We start from the raw sequence: 18,512 nt of genomic DNA, 5'->3' as shown, positions 1-18,512 counted from the left end.
CCACTCGAGACTTAGGGCTCGGGGTTTCGTAGACATAAGCACGGCCTTGAATTGACAGCTAATTGTCAGTGATGACCATACATCAAAGGCCTAGACGATCGGAGGTCACGTGATCTTCCGTTTCATATGGGATGAATGAGCTTATTCCCATTAAAGAACAGGCCACAGTCGGCCAGTGTATGTACACACAACGCATGCACTTACTACCTTTCGCAGTACTCAACGGTCAATTGAACTTGTTGTAAGTGCTTTCTTCTGTTCATCGGTGCAAATCACACGATCGATCATCAACCGCATCCTGAGGTGGGTTTATGGTATACAGGATGACCCATTCAATATAACCGGCCCGAATATTTCCGTAAAAATATTATGGATTCAAAAAACTTTTTAGCTAGGACACTGTCTGTGGAATAGGATAGATCAAAAATTCTGTATAAGCCGGTATAAGACCAAAGATTTATGAACAGGATTTCTTTTACAAATCATTAAAAGAAAAAAAGCAAAGGCTACGTGAAATGAAATTTAGAAATATATTCAAAATTACTGTCAAGTTTAACAGCTGTAAGTTAAACGCATAGAAGTCTGCATTTTTATCAAAAGATAATATTATGATTAATGATTACTCATTTATTAATGAAACTTTGCCACCTAGTAGAGCTCGTCGAGCTGAATACACCTATACCCCAGTTTGAGGGCAGACAGCTAATTGTTTAAAAGATATTAACAATTAAAGTTAGTAACTCCTTACATTCTGAAGTATGACAAACTCACACATACAAATGGTTAGCTCCGCTTAAAAAAAAAAAAACATGATTCGCAGTTTAAAGGTCCGCGATTCAAATCCATAGTTCCAAATTTCCTTTTTCTTTTTTAATGATAATTTGTCTCTTTTTGAATAACTATTACAGCTGTGCTATAATCATTGCATTTATTAATAATTAATTATATACGCTGCAACTTTGATAGAATTTAAGTTATGTTTTTTATCCAGTATGTACATTTACTGTCTTACCGCATTCGAAATTTACACGCGTTTATTTGTTATTACACACACACAATTATTTTTTACAAATCTAATTTATTCAAAAAGGATTCGTTACACTTTGGTAGTTCCCCTCGATAATCTAACAGCTGCCATCTAGCGGTTGGTGTTTCGAAACTAGCTCCTGGTAGCAGTGACTACAGATCCAACAAGACTAGACATGCCTTTGTTTTCAAGAGGTTTTGAATTTGTGCCTTGAGAACGAACCCCATCTGCTCTATCCTAGTACAAAAGTGTATAAGAATGATTAAAATTAGAGTATAAGGGTATTGATAAGGAAAATGTTTTAAAAATATAGAAGAATGTAAAATAGGAGTATTTGTAATGCGAAAGGTGGGATGAGTGAGAAATATGAAGGACAGAAATGAGATTCTAAAGTATGCGCCGGCACCGACGAGAGACTGCCACCGACAGTTCCTCGTCGGTGGCGCCGGCAGGGCCGCAGCCCTGCCCTTTGATTGTCAAAAAGTTCGTTGGGCAGAGGAGGGACTGAAGCCCTTAGGCCGCGTTCAGACTATGAAACTTTGGTGTGAAACTTTCCGTGAAACTTCGGATCCGAATTTTTGTGTTTCTGGCCATGCCTGTACCAGGTATGCTGCCCGAAAAAGAAAATGGTTTTCTCTTGTAGAAATACCAACTTCCGTATTTTTTATTAGATCTTTGCGGAAGCGACGTCAATCGATTCTTTATGTTTTTACGATCAAAATGAAACCAAACGCGACATAAGTTGGACAATAATTAACCAAGTTACGTGAAAAATCTAAATGCATAGTTAAAAGCCAATTTCGTTAAAAGTAGTCCGGTTTACGTGATACGAGGTATCGTTTTAATCGGGAGAACACCAGCAATCCATTGGTACCACTTTCATACCGATGCGATGAAAAATAAAGAATTTGATGTTTTAAAAAATTAATGCGGTCGGTCGGTTCGACCTTAGGCCGCCGAACGCCTACCTGGGGCCTGCACTCGGTATGTCGTGCGAAAAAGAAAATGGTTTATCTATTTACTCTATGTTTCACTGGAACAACGGTTGTATTTAAAAATGGGCGAGCCCTGTGAGAATTTAACCAGCAGAGCCCATCTTCCTTTCCTTTGCAATTTTCTGTGCTGCTGGTAAATGCTAGGCGACAAGAGAAAACAACCATTTTCTTTTTCGCATGACATATCGGGTACAAGCCCCAGGTAGGCGCTCGGCGGCCTAAGGTCAAACCGACTGACCGCATTAATTTTTCAAAACATCAAATTCTTTATTTTTCATCGCATCGGTATGAAAGTGGTACCAATGGATTGCTAGTGTTCTCCCGACTAAAATGATACCTCATATCACGTAAACCGGACTAGTTTTAACAAAATTGGCTTTTAACTATGCATTTAGATTTTGCACGTAACTTGGTTAATTATTGTCCAACTTATGTCGCGTTTGGTTTCATTTTGATTGCAAAAACATAAGGAAACGATTGACGTCGCTTCCGCAAAGATCTGATAAAAAATACGGAAGTTGGTATTTCTACAAGAGAAAACCATTTTCTTTTTCAGGCGGCATACCTGGTACAGGCACGGCCAGAAACACAAAAATTTGGACCCGAAGTTTCACGGAAAGTTTCACGCCAAAGTTTCATAGTCTGAACGCGGCCTTAGAAAGCTCCATTCGGGGGGGGGGGGAGGGATTTTATCAAAAAAAGGTTGATCTTATTCCTATCCTGGATAAACCATTATGGTACAGTATGGTATAAAAATGTAAAATACTTCGCACTGCAACAGTCTAATACACGTTGATGGTAATAGCAGATTGCTTTAATATTGGAGATTATACCCCCATTACTCATTGTCAGTCTGTGTCTCAAGCTTAGCCTTGCCATGTTACACCAACAAGCGAAACAGCAAGGGGAGGTTGATCCAGCCCTTTTCTCAACACTACATATGACAGCTTCATCACCTAAACTGATAGGGCCGCTGGCGTCAGGAGTGGGGGCTCCGGGACCTTTGCACACGGCCCGAGAAGAAGCAGGTAAGTACCGGCTGCGATCCCCGGTGTTAGCCACAGGGTAGGTAGTTGGGAGAGGTCTCAATTTAGACCTTCTATAAGATGGGCACTTGTGTACCAAACGTGGAGGGCTCCGGAATAATATACAAAAGATCCCGGAGCCCTCCTTTAAGGCTGGTTCAGACACGGCTAGTAATTTAGTCAAGTGGTGAGTAAGTAGTTTAGTGTATGGACACTACAGTTTAGTCGAGTAATTTAGTGTTGCGAGTGGATTTAGTTATCTAGGGATTTTTGGATATTAATAACGTGGGTAAGGTGCCCGTGGAGCACTGAAGCGCTCTGCTCGCGGCGCGGGTTTTAATAAAACACACTTTGCGTTTAAGAATAAATGGAGTTTGAATTTGTTTATTTTTGACTTTATTCTTTCCAGAAATTGAATCAAGACGGGTTGAAGCTTTGAGTCGTTCTGAGCTTGGCAGTGAAGATCTTCGATCGATGTTGGCTGCCATCCCCTCCTCGCTGGATCCTGAATCCTCCCTCAGGATCATCCCTGGTCCAATGGTGGTGGGGCCCATCCCTGTACGGAGGCGGTCCCTCTCCCTGGCTTCGGTCCACCCTTGGGCGAGCGGAAGATGGTGGTGCTCCGCCAAGACTCGAGAACGATTCCGTGCACGCGTGCTCTCCCAGCACGATCACCCGTGTTGAAAGTTTTACAATGTCTTATCTATTGTTTGTTTATTCCTTTGAATTTTGGTTCCTAATTTATGAGCATTGATATAACATAATGCAGACATGCTGCAGTCATACTATTATGGCATCGTCGCCATATTACATTTCATTCAACACTTGCGATTACAAGCCTGCAGCTAAATTCACACGATATTGCACACATACATACAGGCGAGGTTCGCAACATTAAAACGACAGCGCCAGTGTCGGTCGCCGTGGAGTGTTAGTCAGTAGGAATCTGACACTGCCCTAGGTAGGGGAGCAAGATTATTAATCTTATGTATTTATTTACAGCCAGTGATTCGAGTAAAGGTAGCTGGCTGCGGCAGCTACGTTGAGTCTCACAGGGCTCAACCCTATATCTCTCATATCTCTGCATTCCTTAAATATCGGCATCCTTTATATCTCTGCATTCCTTACATTGCAACATTGTTACCTACGCCAGAGACTTGACTGATCATAGAATATGCGAAGAAGTGGCACCATTCTTAGGAAGGCAAAATAGGGAAATTCACCATTCGAAATTTACTCCTGATATCAGGATCACAGAATATACAAAGAGCTGGCACGATTTTTAGGAAGGCAGCGTAGGGGAAAGTATCGGGATCACAGAATATGCGAAGAGGTGGTCCGATTTTGAAAACGGCAGAGTAGGGGAATTTACGGTTCGAAATTTATTCCTGATATCAGGATTAAGGAATATGCGAAAAGGTGGCCCGATTTTTAGAAAGGCAGAGTAAGGGAATTTACAGTTCGAAAAGAATTTAGGTCTGCAAGCAAACCTAATCTCGTCTGGGGGTGTCTGAGACCCCTTAAATTACATTACATTACATTCTGTCTTTACTCGGGCGTAACCCAGAGATGGCGTTCGGAACAGGGGGGGGTACCCCCCTATATTGCCCATCGAAAAACGGCGGCCAAACGAGACCCCTCGAAAACAAAGGCATATGTTCAGTCTTTTGTATCTGTAGACCCTGCTGGTAGCAGGAGAACATGAAAGTGGTGGAGATATGTATTTTTTACCACCGCACCCTAATACTTTTTTTACGTAGGAATGAACGGAGGAATCGATCTGTGCCACAATAAATATGCATTTTCGTTTGAAAAAATGATGCAATTGTTAATTGCACATGCACTGTTCGTACTTAAAAAAAGGGCCTACAGATGTAACGCTCTCGAGCCATTTATCTTTCTGCTTTGAAATCTTTTCGTAAATGCATTAATAACGGAGTTATGACCTGAAACAGCTCCCAAACGGGGAAGTTTTGAGCCCCTTTTATAGGATGGACCGCGCAGTTCGGTCGGCGCTGCTATACAATCAGCGGGAAAAATTAAATTTAGTTTAGAATTCTCGTTTGTAATTTTAATGCTGGAGCCATTTCTGCGTCTAATGTAATACTTAATGTGATAGTTAATGCATCATTTAATATTAAACGCGAGTGTAGCTACGGTTTAACGTGCTAATCTTATAAAGACATTGTTAATGATGTTAGGCGTTAAACGACAGCTTACGTGGCAGTCTTTTTTCACACATCAATGAGACTTCACGCAGATTGCGTCGCGTTGTTACGATTAATGCATAAATCTTAAGCCACTTAAAAATGTAAAACTTAGCGGATAATTTTGTCTCGCTTTAAATGACGCATTTATGACCGTTGGACGTTATCGCAGATACGATACTAATTTTCGTAATTCTTATTTAAATAAGAGTATGGATTAGAGGAGATAATAAACAACATTATAGGACAATAATAACAGCTTTACTTCGGTCTTATTTGCGAAAGATTGAAATCACTTTGGTATCTGACGGACTATTGGATTCATTCCCATTTTCGCCTAATTACAATGTACTGAATATAAAGATATATAAACTTTTCACATAAAAATGATTGATAACATAATTAAGATAGTGATTTCGTACATTTTCTAGGACTTTTAAATTATAAAATTCAGTTATAACATTATTACATGTGCGTATGGCAAAATAATTACATAACACTTAACACTAGAACAACTGGAGTTGGACGTACAGGATGGAAAATAAATTAGAATTACATAATTACTCTTCTTAAAAAACACCTTAATCATTTTTGTTATTTAATATAAGAAATCTGAAATCACGTCGTTTCGACGGATTCAGTTGTTCCAGTGTTAAAATTCGATATAATTTCCTATGTAGTTGCCAGTTTTCTTTAAACATAATAAATATGTGCTTGCAACATATTTACAATACTTGGAATCAAGTTGTAGAAGAAAAGATGACTAAGATCTGTGCAAACCTTTGCGCTAATTCCTAATTTGATCCTACTGTTAAAAATTAAATAACTCGTGAATGAACACATTAAATCCGCAACAAAAGTCGTGACTGCACAAATCCCCACCTTTTCTAAGTCTCTAGTTCATCCTTAACTTTAGTAGTTCATTGTACAAAAACATATATAGATATGTTTATTTCGTTAAAGTAATAATAAACAGCTTTAATGAAGTGCAATGACTCAGCTTAAAAACAAAAATGTTCTTTCTATGTACAGAATCAACATAGGCAGCTTCTCATGCGCTAATTTTCACCTAAGATGATTAGAACACTATTATTCTTAAGTACAAGGTATTTATGTGCACAGAATTACATTGCCTACAGTTTACATAGGCAAAATAGTAAAGGAATAAATGCCCCAATAGCTACAAAAACTGGTAACATTACTGAAGAATCGTCAATCGAATAAGGATCCGGAGTTCTGGGGCCACTCGTGTGTCGACTACGAACAGTAGACTCTTCTTCGTCTTCTTGTATATTGTGGTACTCTTCTGGTTCTTGAGGAATTGGACCTAACTGTGGTATATCTGAAAATTATTAAGATCAATTGTAAAATCATATCTAACTTTGCTTTTTTAAACATATAAAAATCTTTATACCTTCTATACTTCCTTTCACAACAGCAATAGCATTTATTTTTGGGTTATCTCTGTAGCCCTACAACGAATTAATTAAATATATTTAAAATATAATTGAATCAGTAATCTTGTGTAACATAGATAAAAGTAATTGTTATAAATACTTTTATAAATTCCACTCTGATTTTTCCTGCTAGGATGTCAGACTCTTCATCATTGTATATTAATTTTCCAGCTTGTACTTTAAATGGAACATATTCATCGTGTGCTATACCACGACCAACTCTTTCAAAAATATCTAAGTCAGTAACAACAGTATGATCTCCATTCAATACCACATCAAATACCTAAAAAAATATTAAATTAATTTCAACATAGTTTAATACAAAGCTAAAAATATTGTAAGATCTTACCTTCATGTTAGGAGAGTTGAAATAAACTTCACAGAACTTTAATATCATAACATAATCTCCATCTTCATTAATTGGAATATCATAGCCAAAAGTGCTATGATGATATCGCTCGGTCTGATACAATATCTGATCGATAGCATTCACACGTCCAATAATTAACTGCTTGCCATAATCAGATGCTGTTCCAACTTTACCATATAAAGGATCTCTAGCATAGCGAATTCCATAACTGTCAGTGTGTGCTTCTCCTCCAGCATTTATTGCGTATATTACTTCCAGACTCTGAAGATTTTGTACGCAACAAGCAAGCAGCAATGTTGATACTGTCAAAAAGTATACTTCCCATGCTGTAATCATTTTTCTTATTGTACAGTAATGCTCAATTTTTTGGAAGTGATCAAGTTCATAACTTGCTAAATTGTTTCCAGCCGGCAAGTTAGATTACAGGTTAAAATACAGAAGCATTTAAAGCTGACAACATGTCGATGCTAAATACATATAAAGAAACCTTCATGTTATTCATTGAATTTAATTCCGTGTCGAATGAGATTAAAGGTATTACACTTTACCTCTTTTGTCAACAAATCGCCGCACCGTTTTACAGCGAATTACATGCCTTAAACCATATGTATGTCACCAATAGCCACGTTTATTAATACGTGGCCACTGAATTTATCAGGTTAGGTGAGAACATAAGAAACCACCTTTAATGCAGGCTATATAGAGTACGGTTTCAAACAGATAAAAAGTTATTCTTAAAAGCTATAACTTGAATTAAACTATAATTCATTTAATCAAACATAGATTATTTAGTATTTAACATCTAATATAATCATAGTTTGCTACAAAGTTTTATGAATTCTATATGGGCAACATAGGAGCAGCTTTTAATCATTTTGTTACCGACTGCGGTAAATTGAAATATGTGTTTTATTATTTTATACAATAAAATACTTATTACATAAAAAATTACTAAACTAAACAAATAATTGAAATATATACGTATATGTTTTTATAACACAATGCATCTTTCTTCAAAGTAAACTTATCCTTCTTGGATCAGTGCTACATTTATTTGAGGTCACTTATTTCAAGCAATCAGCTTTTTGAAGGAAAACGAAAATAAACGTACATTTCTCTTGTACTTGTTTTCTTCAATGAAACTTTGTAAACATAGCTATTATGTTCAAAATTGTTCTATTTTAAAATTAATTTATATATACCATATAATTTTTAGTTGCAGAGTATTATTAAAGATAAACTATTCGCTAAACGTGAATAAACATAAGAAAAGCCTGTAAAAAATTCATACATAGGTTGTTTATAAACATATGAGGTACTTCCAATATTTGTTCTAGCTGTTAAAAGAAACTACTGCGCAATACGTTTGCTAGTAACGATAAAATGGGGAGTTTTTTATCAATAGACGGATATCCCGAATGGTGCTTTGCAACGTGATGCACAAACACACGCACATACATAAGTGTATACCTTGACAACGATCAGAAGACTGCTAAAGTTGCACACCTGCCAGTGCTGTCTCCTTTTCTTTAGAAGCCTTACAACGAATACGGTAGAAACAGCGTGATCTTTCGAAGATTTAAATATTAATCGAAGAATATTGTATAAATGCTGAAGCATGCTCAGATTTTTAGAACTCATGCTGACACTACAAAAGCAAATGACAGACATCTAATTCCGCTCCCATAATAAAGATTGATATTACAATTTTGATAATAGCAAAATTTTATTTCAGAAACTTTTACCAAAATGTTTAAAAATTTCTAACGTTTGATTAGTAGCAATTAATAACTATGTTAGAATATATGTATGTATAATTATATATAGAAACTCGAATGTCTAAAAAAAGTGTTTATTACGATACGCCTCTAACACGTGTCGTTCAAATAATATCATCCTACGTGTATTCTAGGAAACTGATTTCATGATTGATTACATCAAACAAAAGTGTAATTATTCTTCTTTGTAAAGAGAAACTAAGAATGTTACATTGAATATTATTTAACTGTTTATATAAATAAACAGAAGTCATTGAAGAAAAAAGAAGTATTCTAAGTACTTATTTTAAATTCTTCTGTAAAGAAAACATAATCGATCTTGCCTTTGCTGTGAACATACATGGTAGCCAAGATAGGGCCTTCGATTAGTAAGCAGGGCATGTTATTTCAAGCAAAATTCATATCGACCACATTTACATAGAATAATACAGATATACATATATGAGCCTGCAATATGAAATCTGCATTAAGACAGCATAAATTCGGTTTAAAAAGTGATAAAGCACGAGTAGAAGTGTTTTGAACGAACACGTACATACACATAATGGGGTATTGAACGGATGTGGTATGACTGTACGAGACTGTACTGGAAGTTTCTACATAGCTCGCGAACTCTACTGCAACGCTTGCCGTCATCGATTACAAGCACTATGTTTTGCCGCATAGGCTGCGTCCTAGAATAATTATTTTTCGCAAAATTCAACGAGTCTTTCCGACTGATAAAACGATGAAATATATCGTGTTTATCTTGTTGTATACTTGCTTTATTGAATCGATATTGAAATCAAGATAATAAATACATTGTATAAAGAACGATTTCTATATAAATATTATAAAATAGACATATGGTTGTTAAAATCAGTGACTAATTAATCCGTAACTTATTAAGTGGGGTTTATAAGACCTTAGCATCTTTTACTTTTTTTTTAAATTTGACTTGATCAGTTTTTAAATATGTATAACCTATAATCCTACTTTTTCTCATTTTTTTGATTTACTTATAAATTTTTGTACATTTTTATGGGATTCTGTGGTCCTATCATACCACTTACGGGTTAATTCACGATGTTTTCAAGTTATTTGAAGAACGAACAGTTTATATACACATTTCATGCGTCACAAATGGTGAGCACGTGTGTGTGCTCGCCATACACACGATGCAGGCCTCAAGGAACTTGTATTAATGGAAATCAACGAATTTTTCCTTTGATACTTTGTCATCCAATCTCTCAAGGACCATCCTAACATTTGTAGCAAAACTGTACGTTTTAATTTGACCACGAAGGAGTATTATAATGTAAATAGCAAACAAAAATTGAATTCGTAAACATATTCTATGTCTAGTTAACCTTTGTATCATACGATATTCATTACCATTTAATGATGAAGTTCAAGTTTACGATTGTAGTGTTGCGATATAAAAGGAAATTATAAGTAAAACCACAGTTACCTAGTCTATTTGCTTTTTGTTTGGCTATAATCTGTAAAATTGTACGTTTTCAAAAATTGTACAAATATTTATTTAGCGAAATCCTATATTTTATTAAAAATGTTCGTCATACTTCTGATGATACAGCATCATGATTAATACTAATTTCATAAGCATTTAGCATTAAGTAAATATTCTTTTCGACAGCATTACCCTGGTGGAATAATGGCCTCACACACGTGAAAACTCCAAACTGAAAAAATGAACTTGTAATCCATAAAGGTTGGAAGAATTATGAGACCTTGAAATCTAAGCGATCTATAACCATGCATGGATGGTAAACTACAAGTTTGCTTGTATGAGTGGTCGCTTACCTTCTAGAATTAGCTACTAGATACTAGATATTTCGCTAACTTTCCTCGTACTCTACTTCCGTATCATCAGCCATTCCAGCAGGAAATCATTTTTCAAAATGATTTTAACGAAGCATTTGGTCATTGAAGAAATATTTCTAAAAATCTAAAGCATTTTTTCCCGAACAAAAAGAGTAAAATTTTTAAATATCAGCTATGTATTGAGCAGAGTTGCATCGATCGATAACTGTGTAAAATTGTACCGTTGATGTACGTAGTTCGTGCCACGTGACCAATGAGCGCGAAGAATTGGTCGATTCTGCACTCTGATTGGCCAACGTAAAGTGGCTGAGCGGGAAGAACATTCCAGAAGCGTCCTCTAGGAATGTAATATATATGGGACCGCGAGAGCCAACTCTTCACTAACGTTGCGAATCGTGAACGAAGAACTTCTTCACTGTCCTTCAAAGCGAATTTTTCAAGCGAACAAAGAAAGGTGTGTGACCGGCCGTTTGCGTCAGCTCTAATTATATTCTATGCATCATCGTTAATGACAAATTTCACTCGGATATTATGTGCAGAAATTTAATAATCTTTCATATTTTTACAGAAAAGCAAAGATGGCCAAAGCACCCGCAGTTGGTATTGATCTCGGCACCACTTACTCCTGCGTTGGAGTATTCCAGCATGGAAAGGTGGAAATCATCGCCAACGATCAAGGAAATCGTACAACACCCAGCTATGTTGCATTTACAGACACCGAACGGTTAATCGGTGATGCTGCCAAAAATCAAGTCGCCATGAACCCCAACAACACCATCTTCGGTAAATATCTTAGAAATATTCATAGCTGATTTTTTCGTGTTATAGTATTAGTTTCTTTTTTGCAAATAAATAGAATTATTGATTTTAGAGGTTCGTAATAAATTTGATTAAATTTTTTAATGAACATTTGAACACGTATTTTATTCGCATTATTTAACAGAATTCCGTTGACTTGCATTTTATATGTAGTTTTATGATTTTTAAATTGGGGTTTTATAAAAAATTTTAAAATATTTCGGAGATTTGTAAATGGGCGTGGAAAATTTTTAAACATGGTAGATGGCAGGAAGGTCAATATAATGCTGTTCTATATACATATAAGTACATATATATGTTAGGTCGAAGCACGCGCACGAGGCAGTACAGGTTAAGGTCACAATTGCTAGAGGACGCCTTTTTAGTGCCTTATCATGTTATCAACATACGATACAAAGCTTCGAACTAAATTCCATTTTTATCCTCAATTTCTATCATCTTCTTTGGTTAAGAATTAAGGATTATTTTTTAAACGCAAATTTTATTACTTCATTGAAATACAGTGTAGCATAGGGAAATTAAAATTATTGTTTTAATAATTCTCTATTGAATATAACTAAACCATTTTTGTTAATTTTTTAGATGCGAAACGCCTTATTGGACGTCGTTTCGAAGACCCCACAGTTCAAGCCGATATGAAACATTGGCCGTTCACCGTAATAAACGATGGTGGCAAGCCTAAGATTCAAGTACATTACAAAGGAGAGGCGAAGACTTTCTTCCCTGAAGAAGTGAGTTCAATGGTCCTGGTAAAAATGAAGGAAACTGCTGAGGCGTACCTCGGGAAGACCGTCACCAATGCTGTGATCACTGTACCTGCCTACTTCAACGACTCGCAGCGTCAGGCAACCAAGGACGCTGGTACCATCTCGGGCTTGAACGTTTTACGTATCATCAACGAGCCCACCGCTGCTGCCATTGCTTATGGCTTGGATAAGAAAACCACCAATGAGCGCAACGTCCTAATCTTTGATCTTGGCGGTGGCACCTTCGATGTCTCTATCCTGACCATCGAGGATGGCATTTTCGAGGTCAAGTCTACAGCAGGAGACACTCATCTTGGCGGCGAAGACTTCGACAACCGAATGGTGAATCATTTCGTTCTGGAATTCAAACGGAAATACAAAAAAGACCTCACCTCGAACAAGCGTGCCCTTCGTCGTCTAAGAACGGCTTGCGAACGTGCGAAACGCACCTTGTCTTCGTCCACTCAAGCTAGCATCGAGATCGATTCGCTCTATGAGGGAATCGATTTCTATACTTCGATCACCAGGGCTCGTTTCGAAGAGCTCTGCGCTGATCTATTCAGAGGAACGTTAGAGCCAGTGGAGAAATCACTGCGCGATGCTAAGATGGATAAAGCTCAAATTCACGACATCGTATTGGTTGGTGGATCAACACGTATCCCAAAGATTCAGAAACTGCTTCAAGATTTCTTCAACGGAAAGGAGCTGAACAAATCCATTAACCCTGACGAGGCTGTGGCTTACGGAGCCGCCGTGCAAGCTGCAATTCTGCACGGTGACAAATCCGAGGAAGTACAAGATCTTTTGCTTCTCGACGTTACACCTTTGTCTCTTGGTATCGAAACTGCTGGTGGTGTCATGACCGCCCTCATCAAGAGAAATACAACCATTCCAACCAAACAAACGCAAACCTTCACCACATACGCTGATAACCAACCAGGTGTATTGATCCAAGTATATGAAGGAGAGCGTGCAATGACGAAAGACAACAACCTGTTAGGTAAATTCGAGCTCAGTGGTATTCCACCAGCTCCCCGGGGAGTTCCTCAAATCGAAGTCACATTTGACATTGATGCGAACGGTATCCTGAACGTCTCGGCAGTGGACAAATCGACCGGTAAGGAGAACAAAATCACCATCACCAATGACAAGGGCCGTCTCAGTAAGGAAGACATTGAAAGGATGGTCAACGAAGCTGAGAAGTATCGTAGCGAAGATGAAAAGCAAAAGGAAACAATCGCTGCTAAGAATAGTCTCGAGTCTTACTGCTTCAACATGAAGAGTACAGTGGAAGATGAGAAGCTGAAGGATAAGATCAGCGCTAGTGACAAACAGGTTGTGTTGGACAAATGCAACGACATTATCAAGTGGCTGGACGCCAATCAGCTGGCTGATAAAGAAGAATACGAACACAAGCAGAAAGAATTGGAAGCTATTTGCAACCCTATTGTCACGAAGTTGTATCAAGGAACTGGCGGTATGCCCGGTGGAATGCCTGGTGGCTTCCCAGGTGCAGGTGGTGCTGCTCCAGGTGGCGGTGCTCCTGGTGGTGGCGCATCTGGACCTACCATCGAGGAAGTCGACTAAAATGTGTTCTCGCTTGCCACTGCCTTCTCCATGATCTATCGATTTCATGCAAGGCGAAAACGGCGAGGATTGAAGAACATAGAATTATTACAGCTACGGTCTTTTGTTCCTCAGTATAATTTAACTTATTCTTTTTTAGATGTCATTTTTCTATGTTAATAATATAAAAATAAACAATTTATTTACTTTACTTCCCAGGTAAACTAGGAGAATAATATGTTTTGTTAAATTATTTTCTACTGATTGGAATATGTGAAAAATATAACTTTAATTGTTGTACTTATATGCGAATGAGATTTTTTGGGTACAAGATCTGCTGTTGATTTTCTATGTTCGAGAACTTCGAAAAAATAAAACAATCCCTTGAAACATACCATTGTCTAATATATTTCTCCATCTTTAATGCAAATTGAATAGATTTTACTAATTTTGAGATAAATTCAATTATCCATTCATTAGAAATTGTAATTAAAATTGTAGAAAGGTTCGACAATCAATATTAGAAAACTTTCCATGAAATAAAATTTTATTTGCAAGCACAACGGGCCCAATGCTACAGAAAATAATATTTAGTAATTAATAATACAATGATAAGAATTCGGTAGCTGAATAATACACCATTATATAATATTTACGTTTTGTACTAGGACTTGACAAATTTTCTAACATATATCGGAAACAACGTGATAAACAACTCAATTGCGAAACTCGAAAATAAGAACATAAAGTGCAAGCATTATTAGGAAAAAAAAAATTAAGACATATGTGCCATAGTATTTGCAAATAATAAGGTTGATTTGCCTTTCTTCTTCTTTCTCCCACCTCCGCCGTTCTTTGTTCCTAAAATTAAAATAAAATAAATAAGATTCCGTTTGGTTCTAAAATTTTTAAAAGTTTGCCACTGTAAAACTAACCTAGCTTTGTTTGTTCTAAAGCAGCTGCTAAAGCATCGCCGAAACTTCGGCTGTGTGACGGTGCTGAGGTGTAATCTTCGTCCTCAGTTTCTCTCGAACACGACTGACCAGAATTTGATTTCCCGCGGGTGGAGTTAACCGATGGCCATGCAGCATGCGACTTTAAACGTGTACCGGTGTTTCGTAACATTTCTGCAAACGATGGTCCCTGTTCTTGTGTGGCTGTAGTTTGACTGCATGCAATAATTTCGTCAAATGTACTCGAAGATGGACTGCTAGCTACACTGGAAGCCGTAGATTCTGGCGGTGATGAAACGCTTTCCCTGCAAATAAATAAATATATTTAAGTTTCACTTCTCTAAATTACATTGCAAGTATTATTAACCCAATTTTTTTCTAGGAAATATACATACTCCGCGAACAACAATTCTGGCTGCCATTGAGGAAAATGCCGCTGTGAATCAATGTGTACAATAGGTGTTGGATATTTTCCCATTCGTTTGTTTTCTTCCTCTGTGATTTTCCTCTCTCTTTTCCTTTCCTCGCGTTCTTGTTGTTGCCTGCGTTTATGTCTTAATGCTAACTGACCTATAAAATTAATTACAATAAATTGAATAATATTTCAATAAGAATTTAAATATTTATTGTTTGTAAGAAGTAATTGCCTTGGAATGAAGCCAGGACTTCCTCTGACACAATTGGTGGTCTCAATTCGATTTCGGCTACTTCGAACTGGCAAGTTAATGGCAAATGAGATAAATATCTCAGCCTACGTCTCAGGTCTTCGGTGAGACTTCCTGCTTCTTTTTCCAAGAGTTTCCCCGTTATTTCGTGAGGACAGTTCTCGAGACTTCCATATTGCATTTCTAGCATCTTTACGTTCATTGCGTGCAGATATAAATGTTGTCCATCCTCGGCTAAAATCAAATACATTTAGTACCTAGAATAAAGAAATAAATCAAATATTATTTAATTACATACCTTGATAAAAATAAAAGAACTTTTGTATCCCTGATGTAGATTGAACACTGTTAAGTAAACTTTCTGCAGGTTTTGTTGATTCTTCAACCATACTTTTTGCATTCTTCTTTGTTAAATCATTCGTTTCTTCACAACTTTGCGATTTCTGTTGTTTATCAATGTCATTGCTCTCTGCTTGTTCTGTTACATTTGTATCCACACAAGCGCCTTCGGGTTCCGGTTTTACCTGTAAAGAACGTTTTTATCTACAAAAAAATTCAATCTACAAAACAGATTGGGAATCAAGATGTTATATTTTCATTAACATTACCTTTTGCAACAATTCTTCTTCTCTTTTTGAAAGCTCATCAAGGGCTTGTTCGATGTAACAATTTTCTGGTGAATCAGGATTATCTAACAATTCAACTTTTAATTGAACACGTTCACATTCAATGATGTTCATGACCTGAATAATTACAATTATAAATATCAATTCTTTTATATCACAGAATTTCAGTATGTATGTACTTACATCTTCTGTGTTTGCAAGGAGTAGTTTTGAATACACCCGACTGCTAATAGTTTCTGAAAGTGGGAAAAAATTTGTTGGGCTTTGAGCTACAGATCCAACGGGCACTGCGAGCAGTGATCCTTTTTCACGACGCATCAAACGTAAAGTAATGATATCTCCTAAATTTAATGTGCTCTGAGGAACTTCTGTGACACTACGATCAAAAAATGAATATTAACATCTATCGCATAAAAATGTATGTATAGTATCGAGCAGAGAGGGCTTTCTTGAGAAAAATGACGTTACAGGAGGAGCAGAAGTTCTCAAAACCTTAATTTTGACATTAATAAAAAAAAAATTTTCAATTATTAAATATTATAGAACTTAATATGTAATTAAGAAATATATTTGTAGGGACTCTTCTACATCGTCATTTTCCTCGGGACCACCTACGAAGAAGGGCGGAAGTTTGGAGGAAAGGTTTAGGAACCTCGGCACTCTAACCACACTCGGTACTGTACAATTTATTTTTGCATTATTAAAATCAATTACCTTTTTAAATCAGATTTTTGAATAGATTCGTAACAAATAGGGCATTTACGCCAGGATTTATCAGAAAGCGACAAATAATGAAGAATACAAGACCAGCAGAAAACATGACCGCAACGTGTCATCTTTCCCGCGACCGGTGAGTATAAACATATTGGGCATGATAAGTTCTCGGAGCTATGAATTTTCTAAAACATAAAAAGTACATTATAAATTAATTTGAAAAATCTTTATCAATTACACTTGTAACTTACAATTTGTTCGACTAGTTTCCAATCAACTAGTACGTCAGGATCGATCAGATGCAATGAATAATTCCTATTTGCAGTTACAACAAACTGGCAGCTAAAAAACAATAACATATAATTTTGAACAAGTTTTCAATTTATAAACTTTATTAAGTATATTTTATTTAAAAACCTGGCTTGCAGAAATTGTTCTTTGTTATATTTATGTCGCTGTACTGGTGGAAGCCATCTATTACTGTTGCGAGAGTAACCCTTCACTGATTTTCCGTGACTCCATCCACCTGAACCACTTTGCATCTCGCGTGGTTCATAATGAAAATTCAGCAGATAATTCAAGTTCTGCTTTTTACTTCCTTGGACCACTACTGAGCCTGGCTCAGCTATATCTGTTTCCACTACCTACGATACATTTTAAATCTTCAAGTCACATTTAATGCAAACAATTAATATTAATTTAATCGAGCAGAAGCATTAACCTTGGTATCCTCCTTTGAACTGCCATGATATTGTCCTTTAGGTTTTGGTCTCTTATCAAAACTTTTTCCTTTTTGTTGCACATTGTATTTCTTTGGTTGTTCAAATCTCGAGTAACTGCTAGCACCAGTTGGTTCACGTCGTTTCGAGGTCCTTGGAAAAAGTTTGTTGTTTGTAATATCTGCACAAGTAATCATTTTTTAATTTTAATAAATGCATAGAAAGAAAAAGTAAAAAAATGGTATCATTTATTTTACAGAAGCATGTTTAATGACTTTCAACTTGAGGAATGACCTCGCGCTAATGTAAAACATTTTACGTATCACTATAGTTCGACTCGTATCTATACAAACCTTATCAAGGATAAATGACATAATTAAAAAATTGAATACATACATAAAATTTTTAAGAAAAATGAAAGCATCAGAATATGAAATAAATGCTGTAAGAAATAAAAATTGGTTTTTTGCATAAGGTGCGCATTTAAGACGTCAGCGAAATGATGACGTCGTTATCGCGACGATCAACATTCACACAACGCACCTTGATTTTTCTTAGCATCAGCAGACACCCCCTTTGCGGAGGACTGCGTATATTTCGCGTTTTTTTCCATTTCTGGCACGAATACGTTCGTGCTGATTTCCAGAGTGGTTGAGGCTACGGTTTCCTCCGTATGGAGAAACAGTATATTTCTGCAGGCCCTTCATCTTCTTCAATAAGCCATGTTTCGTTATCGTCAAAGATGGAAAAACAGATCCTCGAATTGTCGATGATCCACAGTCAATCTGACGGTAGAACGATGTCCACGGATACTTCTCTACCAGAGCAGAAGCTCTGCCTCCGTTTTCGCCGTAAACGACGATTACCCTCGGTTTCCTGGCTCTGCGGCCAAAGCGGTCGCGATCTCGTCGCTATGATGGCGACGAACTAATGATTTGCGCAACCGGAAGTAACACACGGCAAGTCACTACTCTAGTGAGTTGGACACTTAAAATGATAATGCGGTATTTTTAACGCCGCT

General features: G+C 36.8%; 3 protein-coding genes across 3 annotated transcripts; 1 reads left to right on the top strand and 2 right to left on the bottom strand.

The window, feature by feature from the left end:
* Positions 1–5,496: 5,496 nt before the first annotated feature.
* Positions 5,497–7,921, bottom strand: LOC114881497 (malectin-A). The gene is made up of 5 exons (XM_029198308.2): positions 7,630–7,921; positions 7,061–7,548; positions 6,812–6,994; positions 6,669–6,726; positions 5,497–6,596 (listed from the first exon to the last, which is right to left on the bottom strand). Exons 2-5 carry the CDS (start codon positions 7,415–7,417, stop codon positions 6,388–6,390), a joined length of 807 nt encoding a protein of 268 aa, XP_029054141.1. The 5' UTR covers positions 7,418–7,548; positions 7,630–7,921; the 3' UTR covers positions 5,497–6,387.
* Positions 7,922–11,029: 3,108 nt separating this feature from the next.
* Positions 11,030–14,208, top strand: LOC114881496 (heat shock 70 kDa protein cognate 4). The gene is made up of 3 exons (XM_029198307.1): positions 11,030–11,137; positions 11,252–11,466; positions 12,085–14,208. The coding sequence occupies exons 2-3, from the start codon at positions 11,262–11,264 to the stop codon at positions 13,833–13,835; spliced, it is 1,956 nt and encodes a 651-aa protein (XP_029054140.1). The 5' UTR covers positions 11,030–11,137; positions 11,252–11,261; the 3' UTR covers positions 13,836–14,208.
* Positions 14,209–14,343: 135 nt separating this feature from the next.
* Positions 14,344–18,469, bottom strand: LOC114881495 (RING finger protein 10). Its single transcript, XM_029198306.2, has 12 exons — positions 18,035–18,469; positions 17,494–17,672; positions 17,190–17,416; positions 17,024–17,114; positions 16,773–16,957; positions 16,242–16,434; positions 16,041–16,175; positions 15,731–15,956; positions 15,415–15,666; positions 15,163–15,337; positions 14,750–15,072; positions 14,344–14,675 (listed from the first exon to the last, which is right to left on the bottom strand). Exons 1-12 carry the CDS (start codon positions 18,102–18,104, stop codon positions 14,590–14,592), a joined length of 2,142 nt encoding a protein of 713 aa, XP_029054139.1. The 5' UTR covers positions 18,105–18,469; the 3' UTR covers positions 14,344–14,589.
* Positions 18,470–18,512: the final 43 nt, after the last annotated feature.

This window comes from Osmia bicornis, chromosome 1 (genome assembly GCF_907164935.1).
Source record: "Osmia bicornis bicornis chromosome 1, iOsmBic2.1, whole genome shotgun sequence".
Taxonomy (NCBI): domain Eukaryota; kingdom Metazoa; phylum Arthropoda; class Insecta; order Hymenoptera; family Megachilidae; genus Osmia; species Osmia bicornis.
The sequence above is the reverse complement of the archived record's forward strand: the minus strand, read 5'-3'. Positions and strand labels throughout refer to the sequence as shown.

What these genes read in the sequence shown, in the direction of transcription:
- LOC114881496 (XM_029198307.1), top strand. Translation starts at nt 11,262, where the DNA reads ATGGCCAAAGCACCCGCAGTTGGTATTGATCTCGGCACCACTTACTCC. An exon ending in CCCCAACAACACCATCTTCG is followed by an intron (nt 11,467 to 12,084) that starts GTAAATATCTTA and finishes TTAATTTTTTAG; the next exon opens with ATGCGAAACGCCTTATTGGA.
- LOC114881495 (XM_029198306.2), bottom strand. Translation starts at nt 18,104, where the DNA reads ATGGAAAAAAACGCGAAATATACGCAGTCCTCCGCAAAGGGGGTGTCT. An exon ending in GGAAACTAGTCGAACAAATT is followed by an intron (nt 16,958 to 17,023) that starts GTAAGTTACAAG and finishes TTTATGTTTTAG; the next exon opens with AAAATTCATAGCTCCGAGAA. An exon ending in GTTCTTTTATTTTTATCAAG is followed by an intron (nt 15,667 to 15,730) that starts GTATGTAATTAA and finishes ATTTGATTTTAG; the next exon opens with CCGAGGATGGACAACATTTA.
- LOC114881497 (XM_029198308.2), bottom strand. Translation starts at nt 7,417, where the DNA reads ATGATTACAGCATGGGAAGTATACTTTTTGACAGTATCAACATTGCTG. An exon ending in TCAGAGTGGAATTTATAAAA is followed by an intron (nt 6,727 to 6,811) that starts GTATTTATAACA and finishes AATTCGTTGTAG; the next exon opens with GGCTACAGAGATAACCCAAA. An exon ending in TGTGAAAGGAAGTATAGAAG is followed by an intron (nt 6,597 to 6,668) that starts GTATAAAGATTT and finishes AATAATTTTCAG; the next exon opens with ATATACCACAGTTAGGTCCA.